Raw genomic sequence first — 23,248 nt, forward strand, 5'->3', positions numbered from 1 at the left:
TTGATACCAGTCTGACCAACATGGAGAAACCCCATCTCTACTAAAAATACAAAATTAGCCGGGCATGGTGGCAAATGCCTGTAATCCCAGCTACCTGGGAGGCTGAGGCAGGAGAATCACTTGAACCCAGGAAGTGGAGGTTGTGGTGAGCCGAGATCGCGCCACTGCACTCCAGCCTGGGCGACAGAGCGAGACTCCGTCTCAAAAAAAAAAAAAAAAAAAAAAAAAAAAAAGTTCTTTGTGCACCAAAATGGAGACTGCATATGAAACACACAAGAATATTCTCTCCTTACTCAAAGTGATATGCTTTCTTCCATTTTTCTGGGACTATGTGGCTTCTCAGTCTACCTTTCATTATTTCACTTTTTTAGAAATGGTGACAGGAATTTCTCTGCTATAAGAAAATCAACCGTGCAATTCCTCTGACAAGTGGCAGATGACACTCAGCCTCAGGGCTGAAGAAACAGCAAGATGGGAGGAGTGTGGGAAACTGAAAACCACAGGGCTTCCTGGAAAAAATAACTACTCCTTGGCTCTTGACAACTTTTGCCAGATCATCTTTTCAAAGTCAAAAGTCCAGATTTTATGTAAAACCTCTTGGTTTTTCAATGTTGGCTCCAAAAGAAAGTGATAAACAGGCTGTAGAAAAAGCAAAACCTACTTCTTACCAACTGAGGGTTTGAGACCTCTGGGCTTAAGGAGAAAATGGATTGCATATCATCTGAGCTATTCACATAATTACAATCATCAACTGAGTTTCTGAAGAATACTGAGCTCCAGTAGGTTCAAGGTTATACTCCTTGACAAGTGTGGTCTGTTGTACTGTATGTAGACTGCAAATGTGGTCATCGACTCCTCCTGTCCCCGTACCCAAGTGCCCCTGCCCTGTAGATCTGAGTGCCTTCTCATTGACTTGAAGCTCCGCTGTGTGACTTGCTTTGGTCCATGGGAAGTGAGCAAAGGTGATACAAGCAAAGGCTTGAAAGATGCTCGTGCATTGGGGCTTGCCCCCCTCGCTGCTCTTTGAAACCCTGCCACCCTGTGATAAAGTGCAGCATAGCTGCTGGGGGATGAGAGGTCATGTGAATAGAGGCCCCTGGGCCCCAGCCCAGCCCATCATCAACCAGCAAAGTCGCCCAAGACCAAGAGACTTCCAGGCTGATCTGAAGAATTATGAGCTAAATAAATGATTGTTAGTTAGTTTGAGGTGGGTGGTTGCAGCAAAAGAGAACTGACACATATTAAAATATATCAGTACCTTCCTATCAAGAAATGGCTTTTTTCTTGTCTAATCACCACCAGGCCTATTAACATGAAGTGTGTTACACATTCTTGTCACTTTTATTAACCTCTGTTTTGACAAACAAAAGCATAAAGCTACTCAGAGAGCAAAAGCTTTCTCATTTGCCTAAGGTGTTTGCTTCTACACAGCATCCACAACCAATATCTGGCTCTCCCAAAAGTCCTGGTGGACCACTCACTGTGAAAACTCCTCTAAGGGGCAGAACCGTCAGTAAAGAGTCTGATATAATTTGGCTCTGTCCCCACCCAAATCTCATGTTGAATTCATAATCCTCAATGTTGGAGGAGGGGCCTGGTGGGAGATGGCTGGGTGATGGGGACTTCCCCCTTGCTGTTCTCGTGATAATGAGTAAGTTCTCACGAGATCTGGTTGTTTAAAAGTGTGCAACATTTCCCTTCTCCCTTCATTCTCTTCCTCCTGCTGTGTGCAGATGTGCCTGCTTTCCCCTTTGCCTTCCGCCATGATTTTAAGTTTCCTGAGGCCTCCCCTGCTGTGCTTCCTCTACAACCTGCAGAACTGTGAGCCAATTAAACCTCTTTTCTTCACAAATTACCCAGTCTCAGTTAGTTCCTTATGGCAATGCGAGAACAGACTAATAATACACAGTTACATGCTTTGGAGCTGGAGGGAAGACTGAAACCCTTTTAGGGAAAGGTTTAGTACCCTGAAAAAGCCAGTAGACTGAATATAATACAGACTATTGACAAAGTCTAGATTCCCCTGAAAAGATACCAGAGTACAGGTGGTATTGCAGTTACTTAGAAAAAAAAATTCTAATTAAAAAACTAAAAAATAAATAAGCCACCCAACCACAAGAGAACATTATTACTTCCTAGTGTGTGTGTAAGGTCAAAAGCCCCTCCCAGGTTTAAAATAAACCTATTGACTGTCAAGCTGCCGTTCTTGTTTCTCTCTTCTTTCTTTAATTCTTACAGTGTGCTCAAAGATGAAATGGCTGCAAGAGGCTCAGCAAATAGCTGAACTTGCTGACTTGCTGTATGAGCTGACTTGCTGTATAGAATTAGCATTATCAACATTAAAGGAAACTTCCAAAATACATGGCCTCTGTGTTCTATTAGTTAATCTACAGCCTTATTTTTCTGAAAGAAACTGAGACACCAGAGACAGCTGGTATTTTGATTCCTCCTATCCACAGAAATAAGTAAGATTATCTCCTCTTAGAAAACTTTTTCTTTCTGTTTTCTCTTGGGATATTGGGGTTGGCAGGGAGCGTCCTTAGTTTAATTCAGAGAGGCCTCAAGTCCTGAAAGAATTAGTTTAAAAGTAAAGGCTGTCTGAAGACTATCTTGTTTCACTACTCTATAGCCCAGAGTGTTTGAAACTTGTGGTTTTATGACACGTCATAATATCTAGCATGGCAATCCTAATCATTTTGTTTTTGAAATTTTTTCTAGATAATTCACATTTTTCATTGGGAAAATGTGGGGCTAGGAAGGTTGTCTTATACTTAGGACTTCCTAACATTTGGACACACATTATTCCCAAGCCAGGAGGACTGCTCTGTTTCAGAAAAAGGTAAACGGAAAGACTATGTCCTCAACCCATGTCTACCAGACTTCCATTATCAGAAATTCTTCCCATATCCTAGCAGTAATCTGCAGATCTCAGACTTGCTTTTGTTCTTCTCTTTCTAGATAGGTATTTCAATGGATAACAAAGACATGCCCACTTTTTGAGATCTAAATCTAGAATGGCTACTTTCTACATATTCTGTCTTGTTCCAGGGAAGGACACACCCTAAAAACTGCAACACAATTTGCCTGCTTATTCCCTGAAGCACAGCACCCTTCATATTAGGAGCTTCAAGGATGCTTTAAAAATCCAAAAGCGTGGCCGAGCGTGGTGGCTCACGCCTGTAATCCCAGCACTTTGGGAGGCCAAGGCGGGTGGATCACGAGGTCAGGAGATCGAGACCATCCTGGCTAACACGGTGAAACCCCTGTCTCTACTAAAAATACAAAAAATTAGCTGGGGGTGGTGGTGGGTGCCTGTAGTCCCAGCTACTCGGGAGGCTGAGGCAGGAGAATCACTTGAACCCTGGAGGCAGAGCTTGTAGTGAGCAGAGATGGCGCCACTGCACTCTAGCCTGGGTGATGGAGCGAGACTCCATCTCAAAAAAAAAAAAAAAAATTCCAAAAGCGTAACCTCTATTTCCTAAGCATTCCTTCTTTCTTGATGATTCCTGATAGAGTAAACCCATCCACTTTTTAAACTCTCATTTTCAGGATCGGAGAAATTTGCTAATCTTCCTATTAGCCCAATCCTGCCACCTTACTTCTTCCTTTTTGTCTCCCTCCTCATTTCCCAGTCAGGTTTAGTAAATGAAGAATTATTTCTTTGGAATCATATGCCATCCTATCTCATTTGTTTGTTGAAGATGGCAATCAAGGCTAGTACGAACATCTTGTCGTATTCCACGATCCCTTTGCAGGCCTGAGAAGACTCACCAGCAAGAGAGGGAAAGAGAGACTCGTTAACATCTAACAAATGTGCCCGGCATTTTGCTGGACGTTTTTGGGTAAATATCTTATATCATACTCTATAATTTTCCTCAATCCATGATGGCATTCCCAGACAATTCCATTCATGATCAAACAATGAATCATCTTCTCTGGTTATCATTTTGCAAAAAATTACTATATCCTACTACTAACAGATTCCATTCTTTTGGGGGATATATGCCTTTAATTTAAGACAGACTCCCTTTTTTTATGCATATACCCCAAACACCACTCTATCCCAATGTCCCCCACATGAGCCATGTGAAAATTCAGGAATTTAAAACCCAACTAAAGTTTAAAAACAGAAATGGCAACCCTATGTAAAATAGACACATTGACTTTTAAAGAACATTTTAACTTCACCTTTTTACACAACTTCAAAAAGTAATAGCTTAGTTATCTTTATGACAATACACTGATTTTCATATTATTGCCTGGTAGCTAATAATTTTAATCAACTCTTCCATTTCCTATGACATTAAATTTCAGCCTGGGCTCGGTGGTTCACGCCTGTAATCCCAGCACTTTGGGAGGCCGAGGCGGGTGTATCACTTGAGGTCAGGAGTTTGAAACCAGCCTAACCAACATGGTGAAACCCTGTCTTTTAGCTGGTGTGGTGGCATGCGCCCGTAGTCCCAGCTACTGGGGAGACTGAGGCAGGAGAATCGTTTGAACCTGGGAGGCAGAGGTTGCAGTGAGCCAAGAGTATGCCACTGCACTCCAGCCTGGGAGACAAAGCTAGACTTTGTCTCAAAAATAAATAAATAAATATTTCAAGCTGACTGTGTGTGTGTGAATGTATGTGATCAATCTTTCTAGAAATAACCGTGGTCTTAATTTTCTGCAAATATTTTCACCCTTTTTCACATCTTTGACAGAGCAGGAGCACTGTCATCTCGGACAAACCCCACCACTTTAAGTTCCACCTCCCTTTCTAGCTTCATGCATTTCAAGGAAATCACTTCCAACTACAAGCAGCCAGAAACAGCAGACAGTAAAACACAGATAAGACCCCTGGGGCACAGAGGCAGGTGAGGGAAAAGTCTTTTGGGTAACTGCCAAACTTCACCCTCATACACTGGGCCCCAGTAAAACAGTGGGCCTTAATAAGCACATTCCTTTCCGTTCAGGTGCACTAAGATAGGGAGGCTAAAAGCAGACTCGGGGCTATGCCTGCAGCGCAGAAAGATGTATGGGAACAGACACACACCTCTCCCTCCCAGATAAGCATAAGCACCACAAAGAGACACAGAAGCAGTCCAGGCTTCTGATAAACTCTCCCGCCCTGAATCCTTGAAAACTCTTAGTCTGTAACAGAGTGTGGCTTCTGACCTAACTCAGTCAGAAGTCCCTCCCATGTTCAGAATAAACCTGTTAACTGTTAAGCAGCCCTTCGTGTTTCTCTCCTCTTTCTTTAATTCTTTTTTTTTTTTTTTTTTTTTTTTTGCTCTGTAGCCCAGGCTGGAGTGCAGTGGCATGATCTTGGCTCACTGCAAGCTCCGCCTCCCAGGTTCTCGCCATTCTCCTGCCTCAGCCTCCCGACTACCTGGGACTACAGACAACTGCCACCATGCCTGGCTTATTATTATTATTATTATTATTTGTATTTGTATTTTTAGTAGAGACGGGGTTTCACCATGTTAGCCAGGATGGTCTCAATCTCCTGACCTCGTGATCCACCCGTCTCGGCCTCCCAAAGTGCTGGGATTTACAGGCGTGAGTCACCGCACCCTGCCCCTTTAATTCTTACAATCTTATACTTTATTGGCCAGTGTTTACGAAACAAACTTGAATTCAAAAAGATCTTTTTTTTTTTCCTATTTCCCCAATATTTCACTACCCATGTACTGAGCACCTTTAGTGCGCCAGGCAAAAAATGCACCGAGATAAATAAGCAGAGGTCTTGACCTCAAGGAACTTGCAGTCTAATCGGGGAAAACACTAATACATAACAGATGAGTAAATGTAATAATACTTTTGGTGTTACAGCGTGTGCCTAGTCCCAGTATGACACAAAAACAGATCATTTCCCCAGAGGCCCCAGGAGATGCCTTTGATCATCCCTATAAGGAGAGCCCTCCCTTAAGTCATCCAACTCAACCTCATCATCCTACCACCTAAACCTGACCCTTCCTTACAAGAGCCCTCTGCTGTTATGGGGCCCCATAATCCTAGCAATCAACATGGCTGGAACCCTCAGTGTAATTACCTAGTCCTCTTCTCCGCTAGCCTCTCAGAGCCATACGAGCAGTTTGCCAATCATACCTAGCAATCCTCCAATAGCATCTTTTTTTTTGAGTCAGAGTTTCACTCTTATTGCCCAGGCTGGAGTGCAATGGTGCGATCTCGGCTCACTGAAACCTCCGCCTCCCGGGTTCAAGCGATTCTCCTGCCTCAGCCTCCCGAGTAGCTGGGATTACAGGCATGCACCATCATGCCCAGCTAATTTTGTATTTTTAGTAGAGATGCAGTTTCCCCATGTTGGTCAGGCTGGTCTTGAACTCTCAACCTCAGGTGATCCACCGGCCTCAGTCTCCAAAAGTGCTGGGATGACAGGCATGAGCCACCACGCCTGGCTTAACAGCATCTTTTTTAAGACTCCCTCATTCACATTGACTTGCTTCCACCCTTATAACTCTAACCTAAGCAAACATCATAATCTCCTATCTAGGCTCCTGCTGCTTCTTGTCTCCCCAGTTGCATACCATGCCAGCAGACTGCTCTGCAGGAAACAAGATCTTTCCAAAGGACCGCATTTGAAGTCCTAGACCATCTAATCCCAACCTTTCTAACTTGACTTCCACCTGCCACTCTCACACATTCTGTGGTCTAAATAAACTACACTTACATAATGGTTATCACAAATACCCCAACTCCACGTCTTTCTCAGGAAGTTCCTTATTAACAACAATATAGTTTCCAACCTTCTCAAGTACCAATCCCAGACATAAAGATAAAAATTAGGCCAGGCGCAGTGGCTCACACCTGTAATGCTAGCACTTTCAGAGGCTGAGGCGGGAGGATCACTTGAGGTCAGGAGTTCAAGACCAGTTTGGCCAACATGGTGAAAGCCCATCTCTATTTAAAAAAAAAAAAAAATTAGCTGGTCATGGTGCCAGGCACCTGTAGACCCAGCTACTCAGGAGGCTGAGACAGGAGAATCACTTGAACCTGGGAGGCGGAGGTAGCAGTGAGCCATGATCACGCCACTGCACTCAAGCCGGGGAGACAGAGTGAGACTCCAACTCAAAAAAAAAAATCAAATGACAGCTTCTCTGATAAGTTTTACCCTGCCTCTCCCATTTGGAAAAAAAAAAATTCATTCTCTTTTGAATTCCCCTAGCGACGTATCTGTGCCTCTAGTCTTTTTACTAATGTTGTTGTGCCTAATAGAACAGATTTTGAAGAGCAGGACCATCTTCACCTCCCAAAGCCCAACATTTGTATGTAGTAAGTAATCAATAAATCCTATTTGATTGCATTAATGCCTATTAGTTTTACTTTGCAGTGAAACATAGATTCAAGCAGCATCTCTCCATAGGCTGGAGAACTCACCTGATTTCCGCAGGAAATTGTGCATTTGTGACCAGGAAGCTGGAGATTTTACACTGGTGGAGTAGCTTCAAAAACCTGTTGATCTCTGGGTACATTACTGGTTCTCCCACGAGGGACAATGCACAGTGCTTTACCGTCATTCCTTCTTCAAAGCATTCTGCTTTGACGCCCGGTACTCCTGGAGAACACAGTGAGAAGGACCCAGCTACATAAGGCACAGATAGAGGATGTCACGTTTTTCTTAATGATGCTTTGATTTTATAGAGCAAACTCATTTTTGATACCAAAGAATACAAAACAAAGGCTAAAGGGCAGGGCAGGACTAGAATTATTAAATCAGAAAAATCAGTCAGTAACCTCATTCTTAGTTTTGGTACCAGTTAAACTACATCAATACAAGCAGGCAAAACTAGCTTTGTTAGCTAATTACTTGGAATGTAGAATAAGTCCCTTTGCATAATTTGCTTAGCTTTGCATTCTTTCATGTTGATCTAAGAAAATGAACTCAGTATATCTGCATAAGAACAAGCTTCTTCTAGACCAATCATTCCTCAAGTATCCTGAACTGGGAAAGTAAATGTAGTTGGTCCAAAGCTGTATAGGAGAGAAAAAGAAGAGACCTAATCGTTCTTATCTTTGGCTTCATACTGGAATACTTCATAATTCATACTTCATACTGGAATCACCTGAGGAGCTTCAAAAAATACTTCTACAGGCCAGGTGCAGTAGCTCACACCTGTATTCCCAGCACTTTGGGAGGCCAAGGCAGGAGGATTGCTTCAGCCAAGGAGTTCAAAACTAGCCTGGGCAATATAGTGAGACCTTGCCTCTACTAAAAATTAAAAAAAAAAAAAATAGCTGGGCATGGTGGCACATGTCTGTGGTCCCAACTACTTGGGAGGCTGAGGTGGGAAGATCACTTGAGTCTGGGAGATTGAGGCTGCAGTGAACCAGTATCATGCCACTGCACTCCAGCCTGGATGACAGAGCAAGGCCTGTCTCAAAAAACAAAAATAGGCTGGGCGCAGTGGCTCACACCTGTAATCCCAGCACTTTGGGAGGCCAAGGTGGGCAGATCACTTGAGGTCAGGAGTTCAACACCAGCCTGGCAACATGGTGAAACCCTGTCTCTACTAAAAATGCAAAAATTAGCTGGGCGTGGTGGCGGATGCCAGTAATCCCAGCTACTCGGGAGGCTGAGGCAGGAGAATCGCTTGAACCCAGGAGGCACAGATTGCAGTGAGAGGAGACGGTGCCACCGCACTCCAGCCTGGGCAACAGAGTGAGACTCCGTCTCCAAAAAAAACAAAAATACTGCCACCTAGGTCCACCTCTAAAGAGTCTGTTTCATCAGAGTGGGTGCAAGGCTGGGCAATAAGTTTTGTTAAAGCTTCTCAGATGGTTGTTATGTATAGCCAAGGCTAAAAGCCACTGCATGAAACCAGAGGGGCCCAACCTGTCTGCACATTGGAATCACCTTGGAATCTTAAAATTCCCACAATCCAGGCCACAGCTCAGATCAACTAAACGCCAATCTCTGGCGGAGGGGTGCAGGCAATTCGCAGTTTCTGAAGCCCCCCAGGTGATTCCAATGTGTAGACAAGTTTGGTAGCCACTAGCACACACCACTCGTTCTGAATCCTAGCTGGACACTGGAATTACCCAAAAAACATTTAAGAATCCCAATGTCCAGGCCATATCCCAAACATATTAAATCACGGTCTCTGGGGAGGGGCCTCGTGCATCAGGATTTCTAAGGGCTCTCCGTGTGATTCCAGCATGCAGCTTGGTTTGTCAGGTACTGCTCTTGACTCAATGTAGAAGGCATTAAGAGATATGCTGTCCTAAAAGTCCTTCAGTCTAACAGAGAATGCGAAAGACTCAGAAAGAGTGTAAATAGGCAAAAATATGTATCCTAAGAACACATGAACACATAGAGGGGAATGACACACACTGGGGCCTATCAGAGGGTGGAGGGTGGGAGAAGGGAGAGGATCAGGAAAAACAACTAATGGGTACTGGGCTTAATACCTGGGTGATGAAATAATCTGTACAACAAACCCCCATGACACAAGTTCACCTATGTAACAAACCTGCACTTGTACCCCTGAACTTAGGAGTTAAAAAAAAAAAACAAAGAAAAAATATATATCACCTTGACTCCTGATAGTTCTAAATCAATGATTTCTAGGTTCCTTTTGAAGAATATATTCTCTCTGCAGGATAGGGATTCCTCATGGAGCTTGGGCCTAGGGGAGAAGCGTGTTCATGTGTCTTCTACCGACTCCTATTGGACATCTTTGTTTTGTTTGCTTGTTTGTTTGTTTGTTTTTGAGATGGAGTTGCGCTCCATCACCCAGGCTGGATTGCAGTGGCACAATCTCAGCTCACTGCAAGCTCCACCTCCTCGGTTCAAGCCATTCTCCTGCCTCAGCCTCCCGAGTAGCTGGGACTACACCGGGCTGGTGCCCACCACCATGCCCGGCTAATTTTTTGTATTTTTAGTAGAGATGGGGTTTCACCATGTTGGCCAGGATGGTCTCGATCTCCTGACCTCGTGATCTGCCCGCCTCGGCCTCCCAAGGTGCTGGGATTACAGGCGTGAGCCACCATGCCCAGCCATTATTGGCCATCTTTGAAACATAACTTTCTTAGCTGTGAATGGTAAGTACCTTGAAGAATTTTTGTTGGGATTAAATGAGATAATGCATGCATGTAAAGGCCTTAGCGGAGTGTCTGGCACACAAGAAACGTTCATTAACAATTTGCTATTACCACCTTTATCCTAGTTTATGAAACTGATTCGATCCCAGTCACTGTCACCTTAACAACAGTAACAAAGAACGTGGGTGAAATAAAGTTAAATTTCACTGCTCAGTTGTGCCTCAGTTTTCAGAAAGCGATTTTATTTTAGACACACTGTTCCGCCAGACCCTGATTGACTTCAGTAGGGATAGCACCATGTGTGAGGGGCTGGCAAAGAGATTCACAGCCAGTGAATGAGACATAGGGGCTGTGGCTGTTGTTGTTGTTGTTGTTGTTGTTGTTGTTGTTTTTGAGACAGAGTCTTGCCCTGTTGCCCAGGCAGGAGTGCAATGGCATGATCTCAGCTCACTGCAACCTCCGCCTCCCGGGTTCAAGCAATTCTCCTGCCTCAGCCTCCTCAGTATCTGGGACTACAGGCGCACACCACCACGTCTGGCTAATTTTTTTTTTTTTTTTGTATTTTTAGTAGAGATGGGGTTTCACTATGTTGGCCTGCCTCAGCCTCCCAAAGTGCTGGGATTACAGGCGTGAGCCCCCATGCCCAGCCAAGACATAGGGTTTATTGAAGGGACTCACAAACTCACAAACAGGGCAGTCCAGTGGCAGTGGGCTGGGCAGGAGAACCACAGTTGCTTGTAAAAAGCATGCAGTTCGGCTGGGCACGGCAGCTCATGCCTGTAATCCCAGCACTTAGTGAGGCCGAGATGGGTCCATCAATTGAAGTCAGGAGTTCAAGACCAGCTCGGCCAACATGGCAAAACCTCATCTCTACTAAAAATACAAAAATTAGCCAGGCGTGGTGGTGCATGCTTGTAGGCCCAGCTACTCGGGAGGCTGAGGCAGAATAATCACTTGAACCCAGGAGGTGGAGGTTGCAGTGAGCTGAGACTGCGCCACTGCACTCTAGCCTGGGCAACAGGGCAAGACCCTGTCTGGAAAAAAAAAAAATAATAATGCAGTTTATACAGCATTTTCACTTAGTACCCCCCCACCAGCAATCTCCACCAGGCACCACTTTATTTAACCCAAAACAAAGGGCCTTGATCCCCTGTACAACCTGCATTCCACAGGAAGCGCTAGGGATTCAGATGTTCCTCATAGATAGAGAATGATCTGTCCAAAATAAAAAAACAAAGAGAATGAATCCCCGGGTTGGCCACTCCTGGATCTCCTAGTTCAGAGCTCAGAACACACATTCTTCTTAGAACATACAGTCATTCTCCGGGTATGTTTAAGTTAAGGTATTGGTGTCAGCTGTGCTTGACACACACACACACACACACACACACACACACACTCTAATTCTCTCTCTCTCTTCCTCCCACACCTTAGAAATACGAAAGTGTAAGTTACGTGAAAAAAACACTCAGCATTACTAATAATCATTTGCAGAGAAATGCAAATTAAAATTACAATGGGATATCATCTTATGCTAGTCAGAATGGCTATTATTAGAGCAAAACAACAGAATTGGCATGGATTACACACTATTGGTGGGGATGTAAATTAGTTCAACCTCTACAGAGAGATTTCTCAAAGAACTAAAAATAGAACTACCATCCAACCTAGCAATCCCATTACCGGGTATCTAACCAAAGGAAAAGAAATCATTATATTAAAAAAAACCTGTACCCACTCGTATGTTCATCGCAGCACTATTCACAATAGCTAAAAGTCATGAAACCATGACCTAAGTGTCCATCAACAGTTGACTGGATAAAGAAAATATGGTACATATACACCATGGAATACTATGCAGCCATAAAAACGAACAAAATCATGTCCTTTACAGGAACATGGATGAAGCTGGAGGCCATCATCCTAGGTGAACTAAAAAACAGAACATCAAATATCACACGTTCTCACTTTTAAGTGGGAACTAACCAATGGGTACACACGGACCTAAAGATGGAAATAATAGAGACTAGACACTCCAAAAGAGGATGGGACAGGGTGAGAGGTGAAAAATTGCCTATCAGGTACAATGTTCACTATTTGAGTAATGGGTATGCAAGAAGCCTAATTCCCGCGGTACACAATACACCAATGTAAATAACATGCACATGTACCCCTAATACAAAATAATAAATAAAATAAAACACAAAGTGCAAGTAAATCCCCAAGAGATCAAAGCAACAGAGTACAGACCAAAATGAGAACAATCTAAGCATGACAGGTGATGTCTTCTTTTATGACTATGTAACTGCAATTGTAAGAATGTATTTCGTGTCAGTATTTTTGGATGGATGAATAATTTTTTAGGTTATTGAACTCTAAGATCTTAACTCAAGTAAAACAAGGTTTTTAAATAAAATTTGATCCTTAAGCTCATTCTATGTTGCCAAGACAACTCAGCATTAAGCATAACATTTGCTTTTCAAAAAGCATATCATTAACTATAATCCCCACCATGAGCAGCTGAGTAGAAAGGCAGGTTGAACCTGAACTCCAAAACCAACCTAAAACTCAGAAAGTGGAAGGAGCATCGGCTAGGCCCTGGCCACTGGGATTCAGATGCACCAGGTTCACACTCTAGCTCCACCGCGAAGGTAGTTTTATATCCTTGGTCAAGCCTCTCTCACCCTCTCCAAGCCCATTCCCTGATCTTTAAAACGGAGATTTTACACACACACATACAGCTATTATAACAATTAAATGAAATAAGCTATATGAAATACTTAATGGGGTGCCAGGCCCAGCACATACACATTCAAAACGTGCTAGCCGCAAATGTTTTTATTTTGTGAACTGAAAAATAAATTCAATTATTATTATTTATTTTTTTTTAGACAAGGTCTGCCTCTGTCACCCAGGCTGGAGTGCAGTGATGTGATCAAGCTGACTGCAGCCTCAATCTCCCGGGCTCAGGTGACCCTCCCGCCTCTGCCTCCTCAGGTGCTAGGACCACAGGCATATGCCACCACACTTGGCTAATTTTTTTTAAATTTTTGGTAAAGACGAAGTTTTGGGCCGGGTGTGGTGGCTCACGCCTATAATCTCAGCACTTTGGGAGGCTGAGGCGGGTGGATCATGAGGTTAGGGGTTCGAGACCAGCCTGACCAACATGGTGAAACCCCATCTCTACCAAAAATATAAAAACATTAGCCGGGCATGGTGGCAGGTGCCTGTAATCCCAGCTATTCGGGAGGCTGAGCCAGGAGAACTGCTTGAACCCAGGAGGCGGAGGTTGCAGTGAGCCGAGATCTCACCACTGCACTCCAGCCTTGGCAGCAGGGTGAGATTCCGTCTCAAAAAAAAAAAAAAAAAAAAAAAAAAAGAAGGTGATAGGTACGTGGAAAAGAAAAGAAAGAGCAGGGCAATAATGAAGATGTGGGGTGCCAAGAGGAAAAAGAGGCAGGCTGACCTGTCAATCAGGCTGGTCAGGATAAGTCTTGCTGAAAAGGGGAGTGTAGCTGGAGGAGGTGAGGGAGTAGGCCAAGAGGGCAAAGACGGAAGAGCATTCCAGTCGGAGGAAAGACCCCAAGGTGGGAGCCTGCCTGATTATGTCTAGGGAACCTGAGTCACATGGGTAGCCAATGCAGGATTTTGAGAAGAGGGTGGCATAAATTAATTTTTGTTTTAAGTAGATCACATCGGGTTCTCCGTTGAGAACAGAGGGGCAAGGAGAGAGGATAATCTGCCGACAGACTACAATATAATGCAAAAAGGAAATGGTGGCTTGGACCAAGGTGGTGACACTGGAGGTGGCACGGTAGTGGAGGTGGCAAAGGCAATCAGCTGGCTCTACTTTCAAGGTATCATCAAGAGGGATTTTCAAATGGATTGGATGTAGGGTATGAGAGAGTGAGAGGGCTCAATGATTTCTACAAAGTGTTTGGCTCCAGCAACACGGCTGCCATCAACTCAGACAAAGCAAGCATTGGGGCTAACAGGACAGGGAGGAGGACCACGGACTGAGTCCTACAACACTCACAGTTCTGGGGAGAGGAAGAGGGATCAACAAACGGCACTACCACAGAGCAGCCAGGGAGGACAGGAGGAAACCTAGAAGCAAAGATACCAAAGCCATCCTTTCCAGAAAGCTACAAATAAAAATATCATAATCATATTCCCCCATTTAGACAATCACAAAAACAAACAAAATACAAGACAAAAAAAATTCTTGATGATCAACTTTTTAAAGTAATGGATTCTTAGATTTTAAAGTTATCCTGATTCTCTCACAAGTAAGATATTGAGAAGCTTACGTAAAACCTTGGTTCTATCCTTCATAAGAGCATGTTTCTATTTCTTGCTCTCTGCCAGAGGCTGTTACACTGGTCCTCCCAAAAACAAAGCCTCAAGGACTCCACTTCATGTCTTCTTGCACTGGCCTCAAGGAAATATGACAGAAATTGAAACAGCCTCTAAATTTCTTTTTTATTATTATTATACTTTAAGTTCTAGGGTACATGTGAGCAACGTGCAGGTTTGTTACATATGTAAACATGTGCCATGTTGGCGTGCTGCACCCGTTAACTCGTCATTTACATTAGGTGTATCTCCTAATGCTATCCCTCCCCCCTCCCCCCAACCCATGACAGGCCCCGATGTGTGATGTTCCCCTTCTTATGTCTAAGTGTTCTCATTGTTCAATTCCCACCTATGAGTGAGAATATGCGGCGTTTGGTTTTCTGTCCTTGCGATAGTTTGCTCAGAATGATGGTTTCCAGCTTCATCCATGTCCCTTAAAAAAACATGAATTCATCCTTTTTATGGCTGCATAGTATTCCATGGTGTATATGTGCCACATTTTCTTAATCCAGTCTATCATTGACGGACATTTGGGTTGGTTCCAAGTCTTTGCTATTGTGAATAGTGCTGCAATAAACATACGTGTACATGTGTCTTTATAACAGCATGATTTATAATCCTTTGGGTATACACCCAGTAATGGGATGGCTGGGTCAAATGGTATTTCTAGTTCTAGATCCTTGAGGAATTGCCATACCGTCTTCCACAATGGTTGAACTAGTTTACAGTCCCATCAACAGTGTAAAAGTGTTCCTATTTCTCCACATCCTCTCCAGCACCTGTTGTTTCCTGACTTTTTAATGATCACCATTCCAACTGGTGTGAGATGGTATCTTATTGTGGTTTTCATTTGCATTTCTCTGGTAATAGCCTCTAAATTTCTAATGGAAAGGATTCCTGGAGAAGAAAGAAAGAGTCCACATGAGACAGAGGACATTTCAACAGCAAATCGATAGTGCTGTTTCCCATTATCTCACACTCACACACACACACACATGCACACACACACACGCGCACACACACAGGCACACATACACGCACATGCACACACACAATCTGTTCTCTTCATGGTGCCCAAATCTTAACCCTTCCACAACTAAACTCTGCTTTGTTATTCTAATTCTTTGGGTTTTTTCATTAAGCAAGTTTTCTGACATTTTTCTTATTCTGAACACCTTCCTGATCTTGGATAATCACAATTACAGTCAGCAGAGTACTAACAAGCGGACTTCATCTCATTGAAAGATGACAAAGCCAGAACTTAAGATCCGAAAATTTTCATTCTAATGTCATAGCGATAAACCAAATAACACACAAATAAACATGATGTAATGCTCAGTATATTCCTATTTCTAAAGTTTGGGCCGATCAGAAATAAAACATTCTCTTCTTTCTTCTCATAACAATGCAGTTCCGGGCCAAAAATCTTCCCAACAACCTGTCCTGACTAAAAGTCATAAATAATACCTGTTTGATATAGATACTCCACTTGAGGTTTTTCATAAATTAGTTTCTGAAAACAATTAACAGGTGGTGTTCTCTTCCCCACCTTCACATTTTCTTTATGATGTGTATGTTAGCATACCTAGCTTGTGAAAACCATCTGTTGGAGATCTTTTATTTCTTGCAGTACTTTGCTTCTAGCCTAAAGTATAGATAAAAACACCTAGCAATAAATGATGTCTTTTTCATCTTTGCAGCTTTAGTACTGAGGACGTTCCTGACAAAGACGGTGCAATCACTTGATGTTTGCTGAACAAGTGGAAAACTGAGCTAAAGAAACCTCAGCCCCATTTTCTGGGAACTATTTCTCCCTGCCATGGTAGTACTTAGAAGGGGGCAGGCCGCATTTTGAATAGATGCTGAGTGGCACTGAAATTCTGACCCACTTTTAATCAATGCAAAGTTAATTTTGTATGTACATAAAAGGAAAGCTAATAAAGGTCAGGAAAAGAAAGATATTTTTATAACTCAGTGAAATAACTGAAAAGACAATGATTGCCCTCAGAATTAAGAACACAAAAGACAAGCATTGAAAACATCAGGAATTATCTTCCAAAGCTGCTCAGGACTGGCCACTTAGCTCCAGTTGGGGAACTCAGACAATAAGCAACAATCCCCACAGCCAGTTCCACCTTTCACACAACTGAACCAGACCCAGGACAGACGGCAGGCGTTCTTTGCCATGGGGTGGGAACTCACACTAGAAAGCAAAGGACTCTCCAAGCCAGAGTGAGGTAAATAATTAATGAGCATTCCTGTCTCAAGGCCACGCCTTCCACCTGCAGTGGAGTCTTCCGCACCCAGCGCTTCGACCTTTACCAGCAGGCCTCCCCACCAGATGCCCTGCACTGGATACCTAAGCCTTGGGAATGGACAGGGCCACCACCTTGAGAAGGGCCCTCCCAAAAGGCAGAGGAGCCTGGGTCCTGAGGGGACAAGGAGCCTGGTTTGCCCCCACCCCACTGAGGGAGTTCCTCTTGCCCCCTACCCCCAGGGCTTGTATATAGATTATAAATATATAAGGGGGAAAGGGGTGGCGAGGGAGGGGTTGTGGGGCTGGGGCCTCACTTCCCCTCCTTCCCTTTCCTCTGGTCCCCTGTCCCTGGGGCTATTTGTTAAAAAAGAGTAATAAAAGGATTTTAAAAATAATAATAATTAATGAGCTAAGAGTGGACCTCCAAAAAGAGGCCAAAGTGGAGATACCAGGAATATCACAAACTACGAAGGAAATGCCTTCAAGCCTTTGAAATGGACTATAATTGCCATTTATACAAGAAATCTGTTCGTAAGCATTTCTGTTTAAGCCTGAAATTTGTATTCCCATAGATACAATATTATTAAAATGAAAATTAAGGCCAGGTGCAGTGGTTCACACCTATAATCCCAGCACTTTGGGAGACTGAGGCAGAAGGATTGCTTGAGCCCAGGAGTTCGAGATCAGACTGGGCAACGTAGTGAGACCCCCCATATATACAAAAATGTTTTTTAAAATATTAGCTGAGTTTGGTAGCATGTGCCTGTAATCCCAGATATTTGAAAGGCTGAGACAGGAGGACTGCTTGAGCCCAGGAGGCTGAGGCTGCAGTGAGCTATGATCATGCCATTGCATTCCAGCCTGGGCAACAGAATAAGACCCTATCCCTTTACGGTCTTTTTCAGTTGAAATTACTTGCTGCCAAGAGAACAGAAAATATAATCAATATTCTGAAGTACTAAAATTCTATAATGCTGTCAAAGTTATCATTTTAAAAGAAATCACATAACATTTTTTTCTTTGAAGTGTTACAGACTACCACCAGTTTTCCAGAAGGGCTCTGGATTCTTACAAATTATGCACTTTACCCTTTACTAATTAGGGTTTTTTTTTCTTTTCTATTATCATAATTTTACAGCAAGATTTACTATGACTATTACAGCAATAAGATGGATTTTCAAAAATAATGGATTGTTTAACCTAACTTAGAACACAGAAAAAAGCATTAAACAAATAGTCACCAGGGCTCCAAAATTACAAATTAAGGGATCTCTCATTCATTGTGAAAATGTAAAACAAATGAGAGCCAGGCACGGTGGCTCATGCCTGTAATCCCAGTACTTTGAGAGGCCCAGGCAGAAGGATCATTTGAGCCCAGGAGTTCAAGACCAGCCTGGGCAATATAGGGAGAACCCATCTCTATTAAAAATTTTTAAATTAGCTGAAGTGCGGTAGCATGCATCTGTAGTTCCGGCTACTTGGAAGGCTGAGGTGGGAGGATCACTTGAGCCCAGGAGGCAGAGGTTGCAGTGAGCCAAGATCGTGCCACTGCACTCCAGCCTGGGCAACAGAGTGAGACCCTGTCTCCAAGTAAATAAATAAAGTAAAATAAAATAAAATAAAAATAAAACAAATGAGGCTCCCTTATGCCTACGTGCTGACCCGTCTACACCCTCCACACCTTCAAACATGCACCTGTTTTCTACTAGCTTCAAGAAAAACTGCTTTGCTAACCTGAAGAGCATCAATGCATAAATATCAACCAGTTCCACTCTGAAAACCCCTCCAGCAAATTTGTTGCTGATTAAATACACTGATGTTTTCCTGACATGGTAACATGTTATCAAGTCAATCCATCTAGATATGAAAAAAAAATCCACTGTAGGAATTACCAGGGTAAAATAGATATTGTATAAATACCATTTTTAAGAATGAAATTGGTGGCAGTTGTTGAATTTCTGTGGATCATTCCTTCCGTCTTATGCATTCTAATGCCTACTCAGGATTCATGCATCCATAGACGTGCTCTATTCTTTCTCTCTGCTATCCTGCATCCTATCATCCCTCAAGAGAATCTAAATTTTAAAACTCTTTTGTTTTCCTCAAATCGTAAGAACCCACAGACAAACCATTTGAGATGCCTGCTGATTAACGTTAAGCCTAAGGTCACTACTGGACACCCCTTTCTGCACAGGACAGGACCCTCAACAGGCCCAGCAGACAATGAAAAACACGTGCTCACGGAACTCACCTAACACATTTTATTAAAATCAACAAAGTCTACCTCATGGTTTATTCATTACATATTTCCATTTAAAGTGCATTTGCAAAAACGCTCCTGTCAGAAAAATTACTATCCAAACTCAGATTGGAATTCTGTAGGAAGGACATTTCAGCATAAAGAAATTAAGGTGTCTATTCTTCAGGGCAGAGCTGATTCCTCCTCACACAAACTGCCCGAGACACAGTTCATTCAGGGAGACTCCAGGATGTCCAGGAAACACACATCCTCAGTCATCGTCCCATTAGCTCCTTAAGCACTAACTCAAAAATCAACTTCACATAAAAATAAAAGTACTGGCATTTCCTGCTTCTGATATTACTATCTGTGATGGTTAATTTTATGTGTCAACCTGTCTGGGTCATGGCGTCCAGATATTTGTTCAGCCATTATTCTGGATGTTTCTGTGGAGGTGTTTTGGATGAGATTAACATTTAAATTGCTGGGCTTTCAGTAAAGTAGATTGCCCGTCATAATGTGGATGGACCTCATCCAATCATTTGAAGGCTTTAATATAAAAAGATTGACCTGTTCCAAGCAAGAAGGAATTCTGCCAGGAGAATACCTTTGAACTTGAACTCCCACTCTTCCCTGAGTCTCCAACCTGCCAGTCAACCCAAGAGATGTTGAACTCACCAAGCCTCCACAAATACATGAGCCAACTCCTAAAAATGAACAAATGAATCTCAATCTCAGTCTCTCTCTCTGTCTCTCTCTCTCTCTCTCTCCCCTCACACACGCACACACATACACATACACATACACATACACATACATACACACACACCTATTGGTTCTGTTTTTCTGGAGAACCCTAACACACTCTCCAAAGGAAAAGAAGACTTTGCCTTGAAATTAAAAAGACACATAGCTTACTTGAAGATCAACAATCAATTATTAACTAAACCAACAATGAGTCTAGGAAAAGCCAGTCAAATTCCAGATGTGGGGCTTACTAGTTCTTTACCAAGAGTTTCATTTAATTTTCCAAAACACTGGTAAGAGACACTGCTTTATCCAAGTATAAGAATGTAATTTGTACCCCTACCTCCCACCATCAAAAAATGCTTGAAACTAAAAATCAAGATGAGAAATTAAAATTATCATTAGCATCTTTGTAAATGTACAAAAAAAAGTCAGCCTACCTACAGATATACACAAATATGTACAGGTCAACTTTCCCTAGAAAATTCATAAAGAATAAAAGTATAATTATTGACTAATTTTTTTTTTTTTTTGAGAGGGAGTCTCACTTTGTCACCCAGGCTGGAGTCCAGTGGCGTGTGAACTCAGCTCACTGCAACCTCTGCCTCCCTGGTTCAAGCGATTATCCTGCCTCAGCCCCCTGAGTAGCTGGGATTAAAAGGCACACACCACCATGCCTGGCTAATTTTTGTATTTTTAGTAGAGATGGGGTTTCACCATGTTGGCCAGGCTGGTCTCAAACTCCTGACCTCAGGTGATCTGCCTACCTCAGCCTCTCAAAGTCCTGGGATTACAAGCGTGAGGCACCGTGCCGAGCCTACTGAATAATTATCTTTTATAAATTACTACTGATCTTGAACCATTATTTGCATGACTTTTCTCCATTTCTCATAAGAATGAGAAATAAGTATGAGCCCATTTTCATACTGCTATAAAGAACTGCCAGAGACGGGGTAATTTATAAAGGAAAAGAGGTTTAATTGACTCGCAGTTCAGCATGGCTGGGGAGGCCACAGGAAATTTACAATCACAGCGGAAGGCAAAGGGGAAGCAAGGCACCTCCTTCACAAGGCAGCAGGAAGGAGAAGTGCAGAGCAAAGGGGGAAGAGCCCCTCATAAAACCATCAGATCTCGTGAGAACTCACTCACTATCACGAGAACACCATGGGGGAAACGGCCCCCACGTTTCAATTACCTCCACTGGTCTCTCTTGACGCATAGGGATTATGGGGATTATGGAGATTACAATTCAAGATGAGATTTGGGTGAGGGGGACAAAGCCTAACCATATCAAGTGGTAAGGAGTATTATAATATTACGAATGAGTGGCCAGAACAGAACAAATTTCCTTACATGAAAGAATCACCTGATCTTCAGAATGCTAATTACTGAGGTTTCTAAAGACTCCCATATGCGCTATTAATACCTTAAGAGTGTCTATATTAAAACAGTCTTGGCTGGGACTATTTTTTAATGGTTGCATATGACGGAAAAGAAGAATACAGGAGAGAAGGAGTCACCAGTGGTAGGTAGAGACCAGAGCATAGAGATTCAACAGGGAACCTAACAAATTCCAATTCATCACCTACAGCTGTTGCTTTATGAAGCCATCACATGTACATTAGTGGTTCTCAAAGCATGGTCCCCAGTTGAACAACATCAACACCAACCAGAAACCTGTTAGAAATGCACATTCTCAGGTGGCTCACACCTGTAATCCCAGCACTTTGGGAGGCCAAAGCGGGCAGATGGCTTGAGTCCAAGAGTTTGAGACCAGCCTGGGCAACATGGCTAGACCCCATCTTCACAAAAAATTAGCCAGGCGTGGTGGCCGGCGCCTGTAGCCCCAGCTACTCAGGAGGTAAGGCTGAGGTGGGAGGATCACCTGAGCCTGGGAAGTGAAGGTTGCAGTGAGCCAAGATAGCACCACATACTCCAGCCTGGGTGACAGAGCGAGATCCGGTCCAAAAAAAAAGAAGAAAGACAAAAAAGCATACTCTTGGGCTTACTGACCCAATCTCTGGGAAAGGAAACCAACAATCTCTGTTTTAACAAGCTCTCCAGATGATTCCTATGCATGATAAAGTTTGAGAACCAGTAACCTCCAGTGAAGTCAATATTTGTTAATATGAGACAGAATTAAATCAGGAAATTCAAAAAAATGGAGTGGCTGAATTTTTACCACATTACTGTGCATTAGATGGAGAAACTGTTATTTATATTATCCCTCCTTTTTTTTAAATAAGGAATTCATTCAAAACTGTTTTCCCATTACTAACTAACATTATTTAAGACTTTCCACTAACCTAAAATTTCCAATCCATTCAAAAGGCTGCTCAGCTCAACGAGACAGAACAATAGCAAAGGTTTCTAGGAAGATTGATGGTACATTCCCAGGTAAAGCTTTCAAGTTGAATGCAGCATATTATAAGTTGCTAAACTTTTTATTTATTTATTTATTTCTGAGATGGAGTTTCGCTCTTTTTGCCCAGGTTGGAGTGGAGTGGAGAGATCTTGGCTCACTGCAACCTCTGCCTCCCAGGTTCAAGCAATTATCCTGCCTCAGCCTCCCAAGTAGCTGGGATTACAGGCAACCACCATCATGCCCAGTTAATTTTTGCATATTTAGTAGAGACGGGGTTTCACCATGTTAGCCAGGCTCATCTCGAACTCCTGACCTCAGGTGATCCACCCGCCTCGGCCTCCCAAAGTGCTGGGATTACAGGCGTGAGCCAGCACACCTGGCCAAGTTGCTACATTTTAAATTTTTAGTTCTTCCATCATATGGGAAGTAAAAGCTAAAAAGGCAAAAAATATATAATATTCCTACAAAGTTTTCACTTCCTTAGAGGAAAATTTGCCAGTGGGGACAAAATCCTACCAATCTGATTCAGACTATTAACAGGTATTAGCATTCCTCTGTAGAGGGAAGATAAATACCTTTAAACTGCTTAATCATGTTCTGATGGTTTTCAATGGCTTCCTTCAAGATCATTTCAGGCTGGTCCATCTTCCACCGCCATTCAGTGCCCACGGGGTTGGTGTGGTGCCTAGGAACAAGATGCAAAGTTCTAAAAGACCCTTCTGTAATAAGATCTGGGCTAGTCATTTATGATGAAGTCGTCCATTTTTAAAAATCACAAAATCAGGACTGGTTTCCTCCTAAGAGTTCAACCACGTATAGTGGTATTTTCCAACTTATTTTAAATTATGACACCCAACAGAGAGGGGTGAACAGAGAAATCATTCAATTCTTCCCAGAGATGCTGGGCACCTAACTCACTCAATTCCAGTTACAGGTTGACAGAACGCTCTCTGCTGCTTTAACCATGTTAACTGTGAATGTACACAAACAAGGCAAACTGTCACCACCATGTTACTGTCATCTACGTCGACACTTCATAAAGTGAGTGAGGACAGCTGGAACACTTGCTTGGAAATCACACTGACAGGGCCTGAGAATGAGTTTCTCCAGATGCAGGCCTGGGGAAAGGACAAGAACCTCCACCTGGGACCCAAGCAGCTACAACACAATGTCATTTTGAGACCAAAACCACTGCTAGAGTGTATCCTGCCCTGGGAGCCAAAGCCCCTGTATCTCCATA

General features: G+C 43.0%; 1 protein-coding gene across 1 annotated transcript in view; it reads right to left on the reverse strand.

Moving 5' to 3' along the window:
• Positions 1-23,248, reverse strand: part of LOC129534728 (S-adenosyl-L-methionine-dependent tRNA 4-demethylwyosine synthase TYW1B) — a 269,648-nt gene that overhangs the window by 139,395 nt on the left and 107,005 nt on the right. The window contains 2 exon segments of the mRNA XM_055392702.2: positions 7,381-7,558; positions 22,584-22,693. Coding sequence (XP_055248677.1) covers positions 7,381-7,558; positions 22,584-22,693 — 288 coding nt within the window.

The sequence above is a fragment of the Gorilla gorilla genome, chromosome 6 (assembly GCF_029281585.2).
Source record: "Gorilla gorilla gorilla isolate KB3781 chromosome 6, NHGRI_mGorGor1-v2.1_pri, whole genome shotgun sequence".
Lineage (NCBI taxonomy): Eukaryota > Metazoa > Chordata > Mammalia > Primates > Hominidae > Gorilla > Gorilla gorilla.